Here is a 21,899-nt window from a genome sequence, read left to right on the forward strand (position 1 = left end):
ATGATCTTAAAGGTCTTTTCCAACCTAAACGATTCTGTGATTCTATGATGCGAGGGGACAGTAGCCCAATGCTTAAGGATGAGGCAGTTATCTCTACAATCAGTAAATACCTTGGATTCAGCAAAGGTGATCAGCCAGAGCTCTAATTACAGCAGCACATGTCTTGAGGAAACAGAACTATGTCATTACTAGCTGAAGTTTGACCAAGGATGTCCACAAACACCCTTGTAAAAAAAAAAAATTCCTAAACAAGACCCACACAACAGCTGTTTCTGTCCCCTGTAACTTCTCTGAAACCAATTTGTTTTGTGTCAATTACATATAGTTCACCCAGAAGAATACGGTATTATTTCCATGCACAAAGTTCCAAAAACAAGTTGGGTTTCTCAGCACAAGTGAGAACTTCCCATCAGTCATCTTTGTCAGGCTATTACCATTACCAGTTATTTCAAGGTACCTGACATGATTTTACCAGAGGGCAAGGTGGATTCTTCGCACACCTTCAGTCAACATGTAGGATAAATACCAAAATTTCAGGCCACAATCCATGTGCAGGTACTGTACATAGCAGCCATAACAGAGAAGTGCCCCAATTACCTCCTGTAACTAGTTTTCTTCATCTTCCGTAATCAGCTAAGGGAAGAACCACATGCCTGCGTCTATGAAAATCAAGTTCCCATTAAGGCATAAATCCACTCCCTATTCCCATAATACTTTGAAGCAGTCTGAAAGGAGGTGCCTTGGACAACATAAAAGACTCACTGGGAAAGTTTAGACACCAGTTCACCCAATATCAAACTAAATTTGGTTAGAAAAAGATAAGAGTTTGCTTCACTTAACTAAACATGTCTCTAAGCCCTCAAGGTCTGCCCCCAGAGAGATAAGCAGACTGAGACAAGAACTACCTCAGATTCACATTTCTTCAAAAATAAGGCTCTGATAATTGCTGTGACCACTGCAAAACAGCTGAGCTGGGAACATTTATCGACCAAGATTCATTGCTTTGTGCTAACTGCACTCTGCCCAGGGAGAGCAATGCTCTTCGAAACTTCAGCTTTTCTACAGCAAGCCTCGCTGCATTAACCAGCAAAACCCAAAACACTTCACCTGCAGAGTATTTAGAAGAGTTTTGCCCCATTTCAGGAACTAAAATAACCAAATTAATTTTCTGCCTTCACAAAAATAAACTAGACCCTTACTCCCCAATAGCAATAATCATCAGAAGTATTGTGCTCAAAATTATTACTTTGCTGGAACTACAGCTGTTTGAAGCAGCAAGGTGGGCAAAACACAAGTAACAAAACCACCTTTCAATCACAAGTGAATTAAAATTAGTATTAGTTTGAATGAATGTCATAAAACCATACAACAAGCTCTGAAAGCTGTCTGAGCTGTCACAGGAGATTAGGTACTATTCACCCCTCCTTTATAATTGAATAATAATAATAAAATCATCCAACATTTCCTGTTCCACTCCCTACCCTAGATTTCCCCCCCCCCCCGCTAAATAACACTTTGTAAGCAATACCAATGAGAAACCAGTTATATCATCCACTTGGCTAGTGCTATCTGCATTCCAAATGAAAAAGTTAATTGCACTGAGACTACAGAAAGAGATCTGGAGGAACGAAGACAAATACATTTTATTCTCTTAAGTCTAAATACACATTACAAAACAAGCATGTACCTATCACCATGGTAATTTAAGAGTCATTATAATTCTTTTCTTTACACATCTCTTTAGGCTAGGGGACACAGGCAGCATAACTGCCAGGTTTTTAAGAGTGCTTGGTTCATTTTGGAGGTTACTGCAGTCTTAATGAGTTTTCAGCATCTGTTATTTCCCTTTCAATTGCTCTACTGATCTGACCAGATTTAACATAGAAGTCCTACTGAAGGCCTACCTAAAGTCCTTTATCAAACACACATCAGAGAAATATCTGTAACATGGTGGTTGGTAAAATCATTTGTTGCATTCATGAAGAGATAAGCAAAGGGTCTGCAAGAAATGGTGAAGCCCAGAATCGACATTTGTTCCTCCTGTAATGAATCGCTCAATCTGAAGAGAAGCAAGACAAGCACATTGCCAGACAGCAGCAGCAAAAGGAAATAAACTGCAGAGCTCCCTGCAAAAACGCCTCTGGTACTATCCACTATTGTTTAATTAGAGGAAAAGCTATAAAAGTCACCATCAGTGTTTTTAACATAACTGAAGGAAAACTAGATTTAGAAAGTACTGAGATTATCCACAAATAAAGGAGTATACCATTCTCCATCACCGCTGAAAACAACAGAGCAACCCATTGAAATGTTTGGTCATAATTATTCTGTAAGTCACAACATGAGTTTAGGTCAGGAGGACTGGTTTCTAACCCCACAGTTACCCTGCGCTCACAAATCACTTGCCTGGCATGCTTTGTAACACAATCGCTTTATTTAATATATACTGTCATGCTTAACATTGCAGATATGCAAAGTACATATATCAGCTGAGACTGAACTAAATTTGTCTGTGCATATGTGAGTGAGCTCAGGTTTAAACTAATTAGTTGAATTAAAGAGAGAGTGGTCTTACTTCTACTTCATGAATTTTAAATTTTCTTCTGTTGGGAACTTTTTCCAGAAAGTACCAGCAACTATTTCCACTGCCCTGTTACACCAGACACACAAGTAGCTCAACTTCAGTGTACTGGGGTCCCTGGCATTAACCACTTAGGTATCATTCCTATACTAAAGCTAATGTAAACCTAGTTTTAGTAAAGGCAGACTCACACTGAAGTAATCAATTCCTCATACCTGAATCCAGTGGAATTAGTATCAACCAGCCTGAAATTCCAGCTTACTGGAAGGATTTTCTGTCCTTCCCCTGAAATGCATCTGAGTTAGCTGGAAATTCTCCTCTTTCCATGGTCACCCCTGGACTCGCTGGGATGAGTAACCAGACAACTGGGTAAAAGCCTGCAGCTCAGGAGGACAGCCCACTGGTTTCCTCTGCCTTAAAAATAATATTCTCCCCAAAGAGGTACCAATTATGCCACTCAATCTCATGCAGATTTATTTTAACACAATCTAAATCTGTTTCTCAGCTTTAAGAGGCATTTTCTTTACCCCCCCCCACCATTCCTCCCCCTCAGCCATTTCCTCTCAGTGTCACCCTTGTGCCAATACTACCATCCAAACCACTGCACAGCAACTCAAATCAGGTAGCTGAAATAATTGATTTCTTTTTTTGTTGGGAGTAAGGTGCCAGGCAGATCAGATCCCTTATCTTGCCTTCCACATGGCAACACAGGCACCAACACCAACAGAGTCAGTGGAGTGGACAAGTATCAAGCGGAAGAAGGAAAGGAGGAGGTACCAGCAAAAATGTTGCAGATTTATAACAGACTATAAAAAAATGAAGCATGTAACCACAGACTCAGATTTAAGCATCACATGATCTAAACACTGCCTTCTCATTTCACAAAACGAAACGCAATTCATTCATTTTGAGAAAAGCTCTGGTCTTTACCAGGTAAATCACATCAGCCACCATGCTGATGCTCTAAGGCTGGAAATTTTCAAAAGTTCCTGAAACAGAAAAGTCACGATTTTTTGATTCAGCTTAATTATTTCAAACTCAAAGTCACTCAGCTGTATGCAAGAGGACCAAACAAAGACTGAAAATGTTTTCTGCATTCCAACAAGTGCTTCCCGTGGCCCTGTACCCATGGCAATTCTCCCGTAGCAACCAGCAGGTCACATCTACAGGAGCAGGAGTGGCTTTGTGGTTGTCTCAAATGGGATATGCAGGCTCTGCATGCTGCAAAATAAGTGCTTTTTAGTACCTTCATGCTTCCAGAGTTTATTCGCTAATTGTCCTTGAGAAAAACAGGTGCAGTAAGATGGCTGAACACGGACAATGCTTCAGAAAAAAATTAAAATTGCCATTTCTCTTTGTCACAGACAAGATCTTTTCCCTATGCTACTGTTTACCTGGAAGCATACACACAGTAAAGGATTTTTTGTCTTAATGGGAGGGCACCACTGCTTACACTGGTATTTGCCTACCACTGCATACTACCATGTTTAAAACGAGGTTTCCAACACAGCCAGACAAGATTTCAGATGGGCAAAGAGCGTGTGCAGGCAAGTGTATCTATTTAAAACAAATACTACCAGCAGCATCAGGCAAAACCACAACTTATGAATAGCTACGTCTCTTAAAAGCACCCAGTAAATTAGCTGTAATGAATGTTTCTATTGAGCTCAGTTGCACAGGGCTTCCCTTTATGCCATTTCATCAAGGTTCAAACACATTGAGAAACACTTCCACGCAGAGGCAGATTTTCAAATACGTATTTTAGCAAACTCCTTTGAAGACAGCAATGTTCACAGGAAAGTTTGGGCAAACTCTGGGATTCCTCCCACTGCCAGCACCATGCACACACAGACATACACAAAAATTATTTTTGTTTCTTCAGTCCCTCCAGACTCCGCAGACATCCCACTTCACTGTGCTGATGAACAGCAAGGTCTCACCCACTGCCCATCCCGGGAAAAAGCAGCAAGTGAAACTGAGCCAAGCAGGTGGTGGAGGGGAAACAGTATAAACACCCCTAGACTGATCAGGAAGGCTAAAAAGGAAAAGACATACCAGAAGCCTAACCCAAAGAACATTAAAATGCTGGTTTGGTTCATACGTATCATCTTTAAAAGTCCACGGGAGAAAACAAGCACTTTTTTTTTTTTTTTTTTTTTTGAGGCTGCAACAACTAGATGTTAAAAGCAAAACCTTCAGGAGAGTTTGCACTATAATACCATGCTGTGACACTTCAATAATAATTTTATTCTACACATCTTCCCTACAATTTCTTATCTAGCAAACCTTTTAATTGCTGTCACAGAGCAAACTGATAAATCAAGCAACACCACTGACAAATAGTTAATTTTTCATTCAAGTGAGAACATTCGAGGCTGTTTCACACTGAAGAATTAGTAGTGAAGAATCAAGAGCTGTATTTTTTTTTTTTTTTTACATCCCTTACATCTCTTTAATAACGTTCTGATTTTACTCTTTGAGAATTATTTGAGACATCAAGCGCAGCTTCACTTCCAGATACTCCCCTTTGAGGAGTACAGTACAGGAAAGGAAAAAACCCACATAAGATATTGTAGCTGACGTTTTTTCAGTGTAATGAAATACCACAACAAGGTCAGGGAATAAATTCACAGGGTATCAAAATAGCATCTCATAGAAGAACAGGAAAGAAATCACCGAAACTGCTGAGAACAGTGTTTCAATCAGCTAATGGAGAGCCAGCAGGAATAGTAGGAGGTTCCCTCTGAAGTCACCACCCCGCCTGGGAAATTCACATTATGGACAGGTCTTTTCCAGATCCTATCTGCAGCTTTGCGGGATGGGTCTTATAGCAATCCTGCTCAGTCCAATGCCAAAAAACCTCCACCAGAAGCTGCTCCAATCTCCTCCAGAAAGCTATTAGAGTGCAAAGGGCCAGGAATGCAAGTTTCAAAAGTGACCTTTCTGAAACTTTTCCAGCAGAAAAGCTGAAAAAGAACACCTTTCCACTGTAAGCCAGCTAGCAGTGTCTTTTATTCACTTTAATGCCTGCAAAAAAAGCTGAAGGATATTCCTGAAACACCATCATTATCACCACTTATTTACAAATTCAGTGGAACACCGGTCAATCCACACCTGACTAGGGATTAATTCACTTACTTATCTATTTAAAACATAGAAAACCCCAATCATAAACACGTTAAATTAATCCAGAAAAATCTTGACAATTATTTCTAGATGGATTATAAACATGTAAGACAATCTCAGAAATGAAGCCTTGGTATAATTAAAAGAATATCATTAACAGGCTTTTATACCAAATACCATTAAGGCAGAGTTTTGGTACTTTGATCAGGGAGTCTGTCAAAACCCACCACAAAGACCGCCTTTTAAATATGCACGCCAAGACAACATGATAGTTACTTGGTGTCCATCCACCAGGCACAGAGAAACAAAGAGGTGGTGCTATAATTGTACCTCACTTAGCTTCACATTTCAAAACATTGGAGTCAGTTTCAAAATATGCCATTCACTCCAAACCAGGGCACAGGGCTTGCTATCAGAAGACAAATTCCTCTTCCCCTCCCAAGCACTCCTATTCCTTTAAAAACAAGCAAGCTGCAGTTCAGCAGCACATAGGGCAGATTACATTGGAGTACAGCGAGTCTGAAGCATCGCAAGATCCAACTCAAGTCTGCCGACGTGCTAAATGCATGAGCCTAGAAGGTCTTACCTACAGCCACAAAAATCAGACATGATTTTACATTAATATAAATTAATCTGCAGCCTCAACAGTGACATCTGTCTTTTAATCAATATTGACTGGGGGTTTTCCTTTGTCTTTTTATTATTAAAGCCCCCCAAAGGCAAATTCTGGCCTCATTTCCACCATGCTGTTACAGAGCTGCTCTGTTCCCCTGTGTAGTCCTTCCTGTAACAACTTCATGTCTCTGAGCAAACTGTTAAGATACAGTGAACTTTTTTCCATGTGTCATATGGTAAGCCATGTCTTAACCCAACACCACTCTGCCAGTCAATTAAAGTCTATCTCATTTATCATGCCTCTCAGCGTAACGACAGTGGGGAAAAATTTTGCAGTTGCATTCCCAGGGATGTCAACAGCTAGCTACCTGTGGAAAACATTTAGTAAGCTGCCCTTAAAGTCTAAAATTAACCATAAAGCTACTGTTTAATTTGAAGCTTGGGAATAGGAAGGTGTTTTAAGTGTCAGAATGAGTGGCCTGACATCAAAAACTTGGTATGAAAGTTTGCCACCGAAGAAGTGGGCTGGCACAAAGAGCAGACGATGCTTTTGTTTAAATGAGGTTGGCTGCCAGCACCAGAAAGTTTCACTATCAGCACTGCAGACACCTGATATCATCTGTAACATACAGCAAGCCTATTATGTTATTTTGTTGTGTGTATGGTTGTATACATAAAAATAACGATAGTTAAGAGACTCTATAACACTCAACAGCCTGTGTACCACTGCTGCTCTAATCAGGTAGTCTAGCCTGTAGAGGTCTAGATCCTATCTTAACCATTTCTTCACTAGCCAATAAATATTTGATCTTCAGAGAAAATGTATATTACATGCAACATTTTTGTGTGTGTGTATCTCACTTTTATCATCAAGTCTTACAACTGCAAAAATCTCTTTCCATGTTAGGCTGATCAATCTGTTAATTTTTTTAGTACATTGTCAGCATTGTGTTTTAAGTTTTTTCTTAAAGCCTGAAAAATATCAATATCTGTGATTTTAAAATAAACAAACAAAACCCAACATGCTAAATACAGACTCCTTCAAAAGCTAAACAGCTATTTAACACCTCTGGTTTGTATGTAGCTAAGAGGGGCCAGGAAACAAATTGGTTTAGCTTTAGAAAAGATTTTTTTTTTAATGAACTTACCTTCTTTCTAACCCTGATATTTTTCTATTTTCATTTGAATTTATTTTCCTAAATAGAACTCATCTTCCCGTCTTCTGTTCTGAACCTCCTTGCCTTCCATATAACAGCATTGGCTTTTAAGGGGTAGGCGTCTTTTTTTAAAAGGATCCCTGCTTAAAACTCTTGTAGGTCATAACCCTATTAGCATGTTTCAAATCCTGGTCTCTCTCCTCAGTGGTGTGCAAGCCTCTCCCACTGACAGAAAAATAGTGGTCCCCTGCTCAAGAGCCATGGGATGTTTTCAGAATCCCAAGCTCCAAAGGAAGGAGTGCATCACCTACATACACTCCCTTGCTTGAGCTTTTACTGTACAAAGGAAAAAAGACTGTGCTGACAGGTATCAGTCCCTAGCCACCATGCTTTTGAACAGCAGCCTGTCTGACACACCACAGCTATTGCACAGATATGTGTACAACTTCAGTAACATCACTATCAGCTGGAAGTAGACACAGATGACCAGCCAGCCACTCCCTCCTCCCAGCCTCCTTTATGTCAATAAATCTTAACCTGGCTGTTTGAGCAATGTTTAATCATAAACAGTTTTGAACATGCTCCAGAATATAAACAAAGGTGAGTAGGAGAAAACCCGAGAGTCCAATACCGAGAATCGCTTGCAACTTGCTCCTGAACCAGGTAACAGAGAGCAAAGAAACAAGGAACTGTTGAGGAACAGACTACAAGCACCTGGTGTTCATTTAAAACAACCACCATGCAACAACAATAAAGTGTCCAGAATTGCAACCACAGAAGGATTTCAAGGACTAAATGCATTAACATTCTTGGTTCTCTTAAACAAGGAAAGAAAGAAAAATTAAATTGCTTAGAACACCCACTTAGATGCATGGAAATAAACTACCCTCACTGATCTCATCCCACTGCCACTTCCAATGCAGTCATCTTGATTCCCTTCTGTGTTGCTAATCAAGCTAAAATTAACTCCTCTCCTCCTGCTTACCGCACATACTAGCACCACAAAAATCAACACCGGGGCAGCACCAATTGTCTCTCTCCACAAGTGCAGCCCACCTTGCTTATGTGGTAAATGTATATTTAGGACCTACAGGACCTGTCGTGGGATTTTAACTGCATTCATTGTGGGGCTGGATGGCTGTTTAGACTGGGCGACAGCAAGTAGCTCTTACAAACCTGGTTCAAATACTTCTGAACACCTTCTAGTCATTATTGGCCTCTACGGACCTCTGTAGAATGGGCTGCATGAAAATGGGGATTTCAGTCCTGTTTAAGCCAATGTACATCTTAGAAGAATCAACCTCATACTCGTCGCTCCTGCTTTGACAGAGTGTGAAGATGTGTCTTAAGCCAGCGTTTCCACAAAGCCCTGGAGGACTCTTCATCAGCATGGCACTTAGTTAAACTGTTTGGGACATATACAGAGGACACAAATTCATTTTACATGGTTGCCACTCGGACAACATTGGCAAAAATGTACATACCGTATCCTAGTGTTCAGTTTTAAAGCAGCTCCATTTTAGATCTCAATGTGACATTTCAAAGGCAAAAAAGCCAAATCAAAACAAAATCCCGATCCTACCAGGTAATACCCGTTAAACAAAGCTAAACTACCGATCAAATTGGCAGAACTATGGAGTAGAACAGAAGCTTAAAAGAAAAAAGCACTCTGTGGAGATAAATGTTCTTCAAGTGTGTGTCTGACAGCAGCCAAGGTTTTATGCTATTAAAAAAATACAATACACACCACAGTGACAAACGAGGTTACTCCATCCACCCCCATGCTAACGTGCTGTCCCACTAAGTTAATTCAAATGCACAATGAAAGGCAACTTGTATGAAACAAAGTAGGATGAGACTTATTTCTATATTCTGCTGTTACCACCCTTGTCCTACATCTATCCTTCATGAGACGGTGGCAAACTCTCCACTGTAGGGCTGAAATGGCAGACGCTGCATACAGTCTTGGATCAGGAGTAAGTTTTGCTCAGCCCTTGCCAAGGGCTCACAGGTACGACGCTTCTCAGCTTCCTGTAGGACTTGTAACATCCCACTTTCCCCAGTCCTAGGCCAGTACTGCCAAACCACAGCTCTCAGCCCCAATGATGACACACAGCCCCTGGCTGCTTCAGGACCCCTGGACCATGGCTATTCTGGCAGCATCAGGCAGTGAGTAGCCAGTCTGACATTGTTTGTTTTCCAGAGATGTCACAGAAATGGCAAATACTAGCTCTGTAACACACACATTTGCCCACAGTGTTTCTGCACCAGCTGCACCAGAAAAGGCTGCCTAGCCCCCATTCATGACATGCTGAGTTCTCCCCTCATCCAAGACAAACCTTAAGATAAGAGCCTAAGTCTGACTTCCATTCTACCACAGCAGAGACCACAAGAAGTGACTCAGCAGAGCGTGGTCACCACCAGCATCTCTCACTCCTTCCCTGCTTCTGTGAAATTCAAGAGCCCTTCTGAGAGACTTTCCAAGCCTCTGCTGCTCACACTGATCTTGGTTAAAACGAAAAAGGTCAATATTAACTATTTTCCTTCTTTGCTCATCTTGGCAGAAACACTCAACTAAGTATGTTTCTCCCTCAATCATAAACCTCAATTAACACCTACCTCAGTGCCAAAAAAAGCCCCACCTGCACCCACGCTCTGGGGAACTTCCCTATAACAGCTTCTACAAAGAGTTCTGTTCTCAATAAGAAATTAAGCAGTACACCAAGAATTAAATACGTAGTGACAGCATGGAACTAACTGCAGTGCCACAGCTGGCCTCTACAAGTAGCACTGCTTATTCATTTCCATACCTAACTCAGCACCAAGCATTTTAAAACTTTGCTCTACTGCTGGGGAATTTCCAGCTTGCCACAGATGCTGCCCCTTTCACCACAGAAATCTGGCCACGGCTGCCACAGGCAACATGCAACTTTGATTCTACCCCTATTTGCATCCTACCTCCCATCTTCTTGGGAAGACTCTTCCTTTATTACAACAAGTATCCAGATCCTTGGGAAATTTTTATGCCCTGGAGAAGGAGGAGAAACTAACCATTTGAAAAGTTCAGTTCATAAAATCTCCTAATAACCATCAGAGAGAGGCACTTGTTTCAGCATCTTTGTTGGATACACTACAGCAGTTTAATTCTCCTGTAAATCTCATTTGCAACGCCATCAACTTTCTTCTAATGGGCCATTCACCATTGTAGGGTTTGCTTTCAAGGAGCCAGCCCACCTCCTTGAAAGTTCTCACAAGCCGTCTAGAAGACTTTCCCTTCCAAATCTAAGGAACTACCTATAAACACATTAGCAAAGGCTGTGCAAAACAAAATAACCTCTGTAAAGCTCAGGAAAAGATCCTAATTCCCACATACATATGCCAGAAAAAGCTTGCATGTGGGATGTTACTAACCTTTGAATTCAATCAGACTCTCTAAGAAGGCTCTACCACGCAGAGCATGACTATGATATATTTTCCTTTGAGGCTGGTTCAGTTCATTTAGAAAGTGATTTGAAAGAGCTAATGTACTATTTATGTACATTATAAAAAACGATCCATATGGAGTCAGACTTTTTGCAAAATGTTCGCTCAAGTCCTTTCCACTCCCTCTGAAGACATTTCACAATCCATTCGATACCCAGTAGAGGAAGCCAGCATTACTGTTTTAAAAGCAGCTCTGAGGGTAATTTAAATGTTTTAAAATCTGACATCTTCTGGACTCGCAGCCAAATAAACATTTGGGGCAACACAGAGCATCTCTCACACAAATGTCTACAAAGTGACATCCACCTGCAGCCTCCAAAATACTGACATTGAAAGTAAAGGTTAGAAGACCATCCTAGGCACAACCTTCCTTCCTGTTAAAGAGGAGGAAAAGAAAATTTTACTGTGATTCAGGAGGAGATGATGTACTGGACTGGCTTGTGAAAGACAACCTAGCGGGATATGGCTGAGATTGCAAACAACGTAAAACAATCCCAAGATTATTAAAGTATTTTAAATCCTGCCAGCATATACGACTGTGCTGAGGGGTTTCTTCCTTGAAAGGAGTTTAACCAACTAAAGTGACAATGACTCTTGCAAAACAACAGCACGTACGTAAGTTGCTGCCGCAGGGGTTTCATTATTTTTAAATTGGGAAATTTCAGAGAGTTAACTTGTCATATTACTGGCATATTCTAAATGCTCCCCTTCCTTTGCTTCAGTATAGTATACAGAATTAGGGAAATATTTTACTTTAACAGATGTATCTTACCTGGAAGCTTCATACAAACTTCATAGTTTGCAATATCAGCTTTTTGAGGAACAGGATTCTAGCCCTTCTCTGCTACAGGTTTGTTTAATAAGAATTGTCATGCTTGCAATACTATCTGGTGGAGCACAAAGCAGGATGAAATTGAGAAGAAACTGTGAACCACTTCGAGAAGAGGATATACCCACTTGTCACCGAGAGACCTCACATTTGGAATCACTGTCCATCAAAACAATTTTGTTTCCCAAATTCATTCTGTGGCTCTGTTTGCAGTGAAGCACTGATCTGGGACACTCAACTGTAAACAGATCATGTGCAAGTCTAAACTACTTGATTGCGCCTATTTCTAACAGCCAGTTTGCATAGGCCTTGTTTACACAAAATACAAGAAATGCTAGCAACACTTTTATCAAACCACTACACAGTAGAAATTTTCTCCTAAGAATTCCTACGCCTGAAGAAAACTTCAGTGCTTGCCTTAATATTTCATAAAGAAAGACATTAGCAGCAAAACATGTGCCAGCCTTTCCTTTGCAGGTCTTCCCAGTGCAAAAAGTTTTATTATGGCTTGTCTCTAGACTGTCTGATGGAGATGCAGTGGAAGAGAGTGATTATACAGCTAAATGGACAAGACAGAAGGAGGCAAAGCCACCCAATTTTCAGGCTTGTTGACAGTCAACACCCCTTTACGCACGGTGGGCAGGCAGCCAATCCAAGGTACACCATGTTACGCAAGCCATGAAACAATTAAGAAAAGAAAAAGATCAATAAATAAATAGCAGTTGGCACATCTCCCACACCAAAAGTCTACCTTTACTAGTTTGGGCTACACCTCAAACTGAATATGAAAAGAAAAAACATTTTTGGTCTACCCATCAGGTGGAAACAAAATTTGCTTTCTGTGTCTAGTCCTTTTCTCCTCCCACACAATCAGGATTTTGAGTGTTTAAGAGTCCATAGTTCTTATGCCCTCGAGAGAGGAAAGGCCTTAAGTTGCTCAAGAGCAATTCCTTTAGCAAGTGCACAAACTGGCTCTGCAGGGAGTCCAGTACTGCTTAGTCAAAATGTTGGTGGCTTCTGTATGTGGCCTTAAGGGAGATAGAAGATTAAAACAGTTTGTGTGGGAAGACTTCCCAAGGCTCTCTTTAAAGTGGCACAAAGCAGAAAAAAGGGGTACAGCTATAACATTGTATTTCAGAGAAAAGGGGAGGGAAGTCCTTTTCCACAGTGCTTAGACCACCTCTGCAAAGTTTTTTGTCTCCTCATTCTGTTCTAAAAGATGGAGTGGATTGTACTTGTACATGAAAAGAGTCTCTTATACTAGAAGATTCTTGAAACAGGATAATAAGTAGTAACAATGTGCTTAAAGTTTTATTCCACTTACCCTCCTATCCTAATCACACAATATATATTAACAGAACCAAAGACTGTCCATATTTGCTCCCTCAGCTAAGGCAGAGCTCCCAATTAATTTCTACATTATTTCTCCCAAACTGTCAAAATGTCCTCAAACAACGTGAAAATTACATATCTGGTACATTTAAAGTAGGGAGGAAAGCCACCATAGTAAATCGCACATAGACAACAAATGACAACCCAAGAAATTAAACTCACTTTTAAATTACTAAAAATAGATTGGGTAGGGAGGGAAGGGACTATCAATCAAATCTTACTTAAGAGCTGCTGAATATTCAAAGAACAGGCTTCTAATAGACTGCTCTCTCAAGACTGCTTGAAATTTTTATGATAAAAAATGCACGAGGACATGAAAAAAGGAGCCGTAGGATAACGAAGAGGAAAATACACAACACAGAAGTGGATACAGAGTATTAATTAGGCCATTAAGATCCTTAAATGTTTTACTGTCCAATAAAATATGTATTTCATAAAAATTAAGTGCCATGCAGAAGGAATGCACACATGCATTTTATTGAGCTGTTCTGAAGAAACTGAAAGCGTGAATTACTAGCACAAAACTATTTGTGAACAAGAGTGAATAGACATTAGTAAAATTGTATCTGTGCTATGAAAACAAAGAATATACGATTGGATAAAAATTTTTACTCACATTTACCTAAGTGGGAGATTCAGCTGCTCTATAAGCATCTCGTCAATCTGCTTTTATAAGGAGTCTGCAGTCAACTGAAATAGGGAGACTTATAAATACTTGAAAAAACTATTCAGTGATTAATACTGAATTATTGACTGAAGTGAATGCATTACGACAACACAATAATTTGTACTCACAATTAGTCAATTAACCAAGTCTGGAAGTACATTAAGATGTCTTTTCATAGCCCACATTCAGGAGACAAAAAAATGCTTCAACTTTTTCATCTTACAGATTTGTCAAAAAAAAAAAAGTAACTGCAAAATGACACACAGATCTCCAGCTCTCTCTGTTTCTTCGTGTCAATCTTGCAGTCTGTTACATCAGGGCCCACCAGCCACTCCCGATGCATAAACCAACGTTTAAAAGCTACCTAAGTTTACTAGTCACAAAGCACCACACATTTGCTGCCTGTCCTAGACATACGCAATTTTAAGACAACAAAGACCTTAACCACCCAATACACTATGGACTAAGCTCTACAGAGTATTTAGCTTTCATACTTTTCTTTCTTTAAAGTAGGAATCCTGAAGTGGATATCCTAGCCATGAGTCTGCAACCTCAGGAAACTCTTAAATGCACGGGGACTGAACCAAAGACACATACCATAAAACAAAGCTGGTGTTAGGTATGGCTACGTGGGAGAGAGGCTTCTGTGCTCTGCACTGCTGTTAAGAAAAAGGAAAGGAAAGAATCTGTACTAAGAGCAAATGAGATAACTCCTCTCCCTTTTCATTAACATCGCCAGCTCAAAAGCACATGATTTTTCTTTTTTAAACCACATTTCCCCTTGGATTGGGAAGGGAAAGCTGGCTCACCACATTTAACCAGCAGTAAGGTGAAGCTTGGTTGTTAAGCATTTCTGGTTATGGTGCCCCTTGGCTCTGACTGCAGAACGCTCAGACACTTATTAGAGCTAGAAGGAGCTCAAAGTAAATTAGCACGTCAGAAGACCGGGTATGGAGCTGAGTGCTAGTAGAGATCCACCTTGAATAAGAAAGCCAGCTGGAGCTAACTGTCATATCTCAAACAGTGGTTTAACAAGCATGTAATGAGCTTGTGTCCCCTTTGTTACCCCAGAGTATCAGAGTGCAGCCCCCCCAAAGCACACAACACAGTCACTGACCTCCACACTGCCACTGCTGCAAAAATTGTCAATAGCAGACACTAATTACTACACATGGGCCAGTAATAAGACTCTATTTGCATGGCATAAGTAGCAAATTCAAGTAGTTTCCTGTTCTTTACCAACATCCTGTTGCCACATCTACTCCTCCAGGAAACTGCAACACTGAGCAAGAGAATTTGGCATCCCACAGAACAGCTCTGACGCCAAATGGCTATCAGAGCACAGTTACTAAGAGCTTGCTTACAAAGAAAACAATCACATTAACCTTGTTGTCATTTATGTGTTCAGTTATTTGGTGCAAGACTGCGTGTCCCGTTTTCAGGGGGACAAATTTTCATTTGTTACCAGAAGTCAAAACAGACACTCTGCAGTCAGTATGCTCACACAGCTGGCACCAAAATAAGACAGACATTACTACAGATTTCATCATTTTTATTCCCGTTTTTGTAAAAGCAAAGACTCTCACGCTCATTCATCCCCTAGATTTGTATAAAAACACAACAGTAGCAACTGGAAGAATCCCCCAGTCAGCTAAGCATACGTGTCATGATTGAGAGTTTGTTAACACGAAGAAGTTACACCAGCATAACTTGAAACTACATTTAAACCTTTATAGCTGAGACTCTGCACAAGAATGTACAAGACAAGTGTGGCATGTTCTGGTTAGATTAATCTTTTCATAATCAACACATCGGCTAAACTGAACCAAGCTTGGTTTAAAAGAATACATAAGAGAACATACACTGAGTTTTGCATAGCCTTAGTTTATATTCACAATCTGATTTACAGCACAGCTATTTTTGAATCAACAAATAGAGCAGTAGTTTCACCAGAGAAACTCTCCTTAAACATATAAAATAACCCATGACAAATTGAGCTGCTTAGCCAAAAATTATTACTTGACATAAATTCATACTTAAAATCAAGTAATCCTTTATCACCATCTTGCTGTGCAACAAAAAAACCTGTTCTTAAATACAGTCTTTGAAATCAAATGAGAGCATGAAAAAATATAAGACAAAACACTAAGACAGCAAATCTTTAAAGAGTTTCTAGCGAGAGTAAAACCACCATCCACAAGCGGTAGCAAACGATGCAATTCAAACAAAGAACAAAAAAATGGTTGCAAATGCAGATTACGCAATATTTAAGAAGTAAAACTACATGAGGAGTTATCAGAGTCAACATACATATGCAGCATTTCAGAAACAACTAGTTCTGTAGTCGTGGTTATGTGGTCAAAGCATTTCCTTAGTATGTGTATGTACAGCTTGCAGTTCCCTCCGAGATGTAAGGATACCCGCACTCATACACACCATGATGGCATTGTTCTAACCACAAGAATGGAGGCTGAGTGGTTAGTGAGGTCATCAAAACACTGCAATACGTTGTATGTTTCTCCATTTTTCTAGATTATGACAATTTTTTGAACCTTTATCAGTGCCTCGAGTTACTGGCTAACAGACTGTACCACCCCCCTTATAAAGGGAAATGAAAAGACTGTTGATCTAGCTTTCAATTTTCCGTTTGGTTACTAAACCCCAATGGCGGAGGCACCCCCACTACCCAAACGCCGAAGTGAACTTGTGTACTCACAATACAGAAAGATTAATGCATGCATAAAATTTTGCGGGATCAGCACCTTGATATGTGCTCAGAGTATTGGACTATTTATTTTTATTTTTGTCAAGTTTATTAAGTACCTAGGAAAACACCATTACAAATAAGGCAGCATGCTCTTAATTCACATGCACAGTAAGTTTTCAATTTATAATGGGGCTTATATAAATTTTTTTTCATTTTAACTCCATGTTTTAATTTAATTTCATACATCCATGTATTTACTTCCCTTGTATTTTATGCTCAAACTAAAAAAAATCCTCCATTTATTTCTTCCATTTCCTAAATGCTAAAAGAACTACAGGTTTAAAAAGCTTATTTTTACGCTTAGAAATCTCATACTGAAAGTATCCATTTACAATGGAAAACACAAACTTCAGGCTCCATTAATAGCGCTACTGCAAAAATACAAAACGGTCACAGAAGCAATAAGTAAATATCCCACAAAATATTCCCAGACAAGCACCATTTTCCAATCTACTGAGCTCCCAGCTCAGAAAGCTCAAGTGCTATTATCAGGCTACGCTCAATCAACACTTGCAATTTTTAGTCAATAGAACTTTTGTATGTGGGAGCATTTGAAAACCTGACCCATAGCTGCTTAAAATTCAGGTTAGCAAGCTTAACTTTCAACTGTTTCAGTTCCTTTGGTTCTGGGGGCAGGGTGTGTGTGTCTATCAAATAAGTGCTTATTTTAGTTACTGGAAGTCTCTAACTTGTTGTCACTTCTTTCAAAAACTGAGTCAATTTTGAAGATAACAAAGAAAAAGTTAATAATTCAGAATTAACCCGATCCTGTAAACATCTGATTACACTGTAAATTTGAAAAAAATACAGTCTTCAGCAGGAAAAAGTACTCCAGCTAATGGTTCCTGCTCTATCTTATGTTTTTACTCGTATCAATAGTTTTAAAATCTAGTGCATATCCTACTGATAGTCTTGAGTTTCTCTCTTTTTTTAATAGAAAAATACCCAGATATTTATCCACAGATTTCCAGCTTCCACTAGCACAGCTAAAAAAGTTTCTAGCAATCCTTAATTTGATTTAAAACACTTATTTTTTTTAACATAAGTACTTCCATAATTTCATCTTATTTGTAATGCCTGCTGTAGTGTGGCACTTGTGTTAATTAAATAGATTAAGGGGTCTTCAGCTGTAGTGCGAGCCCTTCCACCCACTTTGTTTCTAACTGTCATTAACCTCTAGGAAATGCCCTCCTTGTTGGTCATCATTGTTTAATTATACTTCATAGTTATGTCATCACAACTGTGAAATATAATCTTCCATAACAACACAGCTGTGAAATACGATACTCCTGCCCAGCAGTGAAATTCTCGTTACAGCAGATTATACATACACATGATGTCGATGGAGGAAGTGATACGAAACTTTTCAAAGGCCCTTGATTTTGAACAGGTCTATTGTGTTAGGAGGGACGTACAGTCTTCGAGAAAGGTCTCAAACTCTTCCTCTTTCCTCCCTTCCCCACCCCTCCTGACAAAACTTTCCATTATTTTTAGGAATAACTACTTCTAAACTTAGAAGAGGGCTTATAACAGAGAAGTCTTAGGCAGAAAAAGTGAAGTGAGAAGATACCTCAGAAATATAATCTATGAGTCCAGGATCTATTTTTTAACAAATAGTATGAATTACATCTGAAAGACACTTTTTTTCCTGGAACTCTCTGCTTCCATTCATGATCTCATGATGCACAAGCATCTCCTTTTCTTGTAACATAACAGCAGCAGTGACTGCATTGATCCGAACAAAATAGGATGTGCATGTTTCTGCTATCCTTCACAAGTGGGGGAAAAAAAAAGGGGAGGGGACAACTATTCAAACAACTGGTTCTTAGAAGATTACCAGCAAGAGCTCCCCACATCACAAGGACCTCCCATCTAAATCGTTGAATGGAATGGCCATTAATTCCTGAAATTTAACATAAACCATACATTCTGCGGGTACATGGAGAAGGCGCGGCTGTATCAAACAGGGCAGTAGTGTTACCATAAAATAATATTCAGAAAAAATTGTGGTTTGTACCATAAAACCTGTGTGGTACAAACTATCTTCACTTTGTCCTACTTTTGACAATATTAGTTGGCTAGCAGTAAGCATACAGGCTTCTCTACAGATGAGAAACGGCACCAACCAGTGCTTTGTTTTGTTTACTGGGGGAGGAGGTATGTGTACTTGTGTGCATGTGGAGGGGGGTGACTGGGAGAGAATTGTCTGATTTTTCAAGAGTGGATATAACAGCGGACAGGAGAACAGTTTAAAGGCTCAATCATGACTGTGTATACAAAGCTTCAACAGATTTTTTTTTTTTTTTTTTTTTTCCCCCTGGTCTGGGTTACAATCCCTTGACTGGCCAGTAGAAGGCAAGGAGTTGTTTACCTGTTAGAAGCAAGGGGGCAAATTCCTTTAGATTGATGCAAAACGTTTTCCTACTCTGGAAGAAAGGAGGAGCATCAAGTTTATTTATGTAGCTCAAACAGCAGCCAAGCAAAGAGGATGCCTTATTGTGCAGAGTTCATAACTGCAATTAAACTCCTCCCTTTAAAGCGACAAAGAAGGAAAATTGCCATTCCCATTCCAGGAGTCATGAGCAAATGGAAGGGGAGAGAAACAAGCAACCAAGTCACTGCTTGAGAGAGTTTTTGAGCACAATGCTTATGATTAATCAACTGAAGAAACAGAATGACAGGGAGGAGAGAGCTCACACAGATAAACTCAGAGCCAGAGGGAGCAACAACAGAAATGCCCTGGGCTTCCGGTGGTCTTGTTTTACAAAGCAAGATTAATTAAACAGACACTAAAGGACATCTCTTTTAGAAAATGGAACACGTTACAAACCAAAACGCCTCAGAGAGCAAGTAGCTAGGGAGTTATAACTAAATTACTAAGTACAAAATGAAGCAGCCTGCAGAGGAAATGAGTAATTAAAAAACCCTCCCCTGAGCAACAGGCTGGTGAGAGAGGGATAACTCCAGGACCCTGGTGCTGGAGGTAAACGGTACTGAAGCCAAAAACTGCCAGATGAAAACAGCGTTTTATACAAACAACAACAAAAAAGCCTAGTGGAACATCATAAAAACCCAATCTCCTGCCTTTACAGCGTGTTTTCACTTAGAGATGGCATTAGACACAGTCCGTCTGGTACAACCTGAAGAGATGCACGCAGGAATTACATCACCCACCACTACCACGCTGCTGCCCCTGGGGTGAAAGCACTGCAGTCGTTGGACAGTGCTCAGCAACCATAAACAATGTTTTCAGAGGAAGAAATAGATTAACGTCAACCTCATTCTTCTTTCTGCAAGACAGTTTATCTAAAACACAGCACAGACAACTACCTCCCTGCGAGCACAGAAAACCTTCCACATCCCTCTCCCCTTCCTCAACCAAGCAAAGACACCCTGACCGCCTCCTCTCCAGGGCTCCTGGTGAGCAACATCACCCCTGGCCTGGCCTGACTCCCTCTTTTTTCTGTTAGCCCAGAGAGACACCAGGAACAACACCCAACTTGCCAACCCTAAAAATAAGCACTCTGGCAAAGTGGTTTTCCAACTTTTTCCACTAGATCTTTTCCAGGGAAGACAAGCCCTGGGTGTAGCAAGTTTTAGCCCACTGACAAGAGTCCTTCTTCTCTCATTTATCTTTTGGAAACCCCTTAAGGGCCACCAGTTGAATATGAGTCTGCTGGCAGGCAGGCATGGAGGACAATGACCACAGGGCACAGCCTGCTGGAGGGGCACCCTGCGGTGAGGGGCTCACACTTTTTCCCCAGCCATGGCTCCCTCAGAGAGAGCAGCCCCAGCCCTGACAAACATCATCCCCTTTCTCAGTCGCGGACGGCAACAAGGCCAGGAAGGTGAGGAGATCCCTTGTTGATGTTGAGGTGGATGTCGAGCGGATCCACTGGCAGGTCACCAGGCAGACATCCCTCAACGCCACCTCGGGCCCTCCATCAGGGCAGGGTCCCTCACCCACCGTGACCAACTTCAAGCGAGGGGCCCCTCACCATCCCCTCAGGCTCTCTGCGGTCTGGGGAGGGCCTCAAGGCCACCTTCTTCAGAGGCAGCCCCTCACCGTCCCCTCAGGCCCTCTGTGGGCAGGGGGGGATCCCTCACTGTCCCCTTCATCCGCGGTGGCCCCTCGCCATCACCTCAGGCCCTTCTCCTGGCAGACCCACGTCCCCTCCGCGGGGCGGAGGCACCTCACCGTCCCCTTCTTCTTCTTCGGAGGTCGCTCTCCGCCCCCTCAGCCCCTCTCCACCCAGACCCGGGTCCTTCTCCGCCCCCTCAGGCCCTTCCCCGGGTCCCTCCCCGCAGGCCGCGGGGCTCTCCCTCCGGAGCGGGCCCAGCCCCGCGGGCCCCCGCCGCCCCCGGCCCGGCCCGGCGCCCGCCTCGGCGGCACTCACTGCGGCGGCAGCTGTAGGGCCGGGCCGCCGCGGCGCTGGAAGGCGCCGTCCACGAAGACGCCGTTCTTGCCGAGGCAGCGCAGGTAGAAGTGCGGCTCCTGGAAGCTGAGCTGCAGGTGCCGCCGGGAGATGAAGCTGGAGTGCCCCATGTTGACGTCCACCGAGCCCTGCGAGGAGTTGCGGCCTATGGTGACGGCCGGCTGCCGCATGAGGAACTCGAACTCGCGGCCCTGCAGCCTCGCCAGCACCGGGCCGGCGGCGGCGGCGGCGGGCGGCGCGGCCGGGGGCGGCGGCCCGGGAGGGGGCGCCGCGGCGGGGCTGCAGGGCGCCGAGCGCAGCGCCAGCAGAGCCCGCGCCCCGCTGCTGTCCTCCCCGACTTCGGCCATGTTCCCAGGCAGGGAGCGAGCCAGCGTGCCGGCCTCCGGGGCGGAGCCGGCGGGGCGGGAGGGGGGGAGAAGCGGGGCGGAGCGGGAGCGGGAGCCGAACCCGCCGCTGCCGCCGCCGCCTTCCCCTGCCTCCCCGGCAGCACCGCCGGGCCCGGCCGCCCAGCAGCGATTTATGGCGCGGGGCGGGGGCGGGCAGCGCCGGGCTCGGCGGGGACGCGGCGCCGCCTGCAGGCCCGGGCGGGCCGGCTGCGCCGGGCCCCGGGCCCCGTTCGTCGGGCAGGTGCTGAGGGAGAGACCCCCTCTGAGGGGACTGCGGCCACCTCGCCCCCGACCCTGGCAGAAAAATCGCTTTCTGCCGGGTCCGTGAGTTGAATCGCCTCAGAAACCGTCCGTCCCCCGCCCCGCCGCGCTGCGCTGGAGAGGTGCCCCCACCCCAAAAACTGTCCCCGCTCGGGGGTTTCTGTGGGGCAGGGACACATCCAGCCCCACGGCCGGGCCC

The 21,899-nt window shown here is 42.5% G+C and overlaps 1 protein-coding gene across 2 annotated transcripts in view; it reads right to left on the bottom strand.

The window, feature by feature from the left end:
• Positions 1-21,509, bottom strand: part of FOXK1 (forkhead box K1) — a 57,988-nt gene extending 36,479 nt beyond the window's left edge. Inside the window, exon 1 of one of the 2 annotated variants that reach the window (XM_052772485.1) lies at positions 21,015-21,509. In XM_052772485.1, the coding sequence (XP_052628445.1) occupies positions 21,015-21,400 (386 nt within the window). In that variant the 5' untranslated portion in view covers positions 21,401-21,509. The remainder of the gene's footprint in view (positions 1-21,014) is intronic. The other variant, XM_052772487.1, reaches the window with a different exon arrangement.
• Between the last annotated feature and the right edge of the window lie 390 nt (positions 21,510-21,899).

The sequence above is a fragment of the Harpia harpyja genome, chromosome 21 (genome assembly GCF_026419915.1).
Source record: "Harpia harpyja isolate bHarHar1 chromosome 21, bHarHar1 primary haplotype, whole genome shotgun sequence".
Taxonomy (NCBI): Eukaryota; Metazoa; Chordata; class Aves; order Accipitriformes; family Accipitridae; genus Harpia; species Harpia harpyja.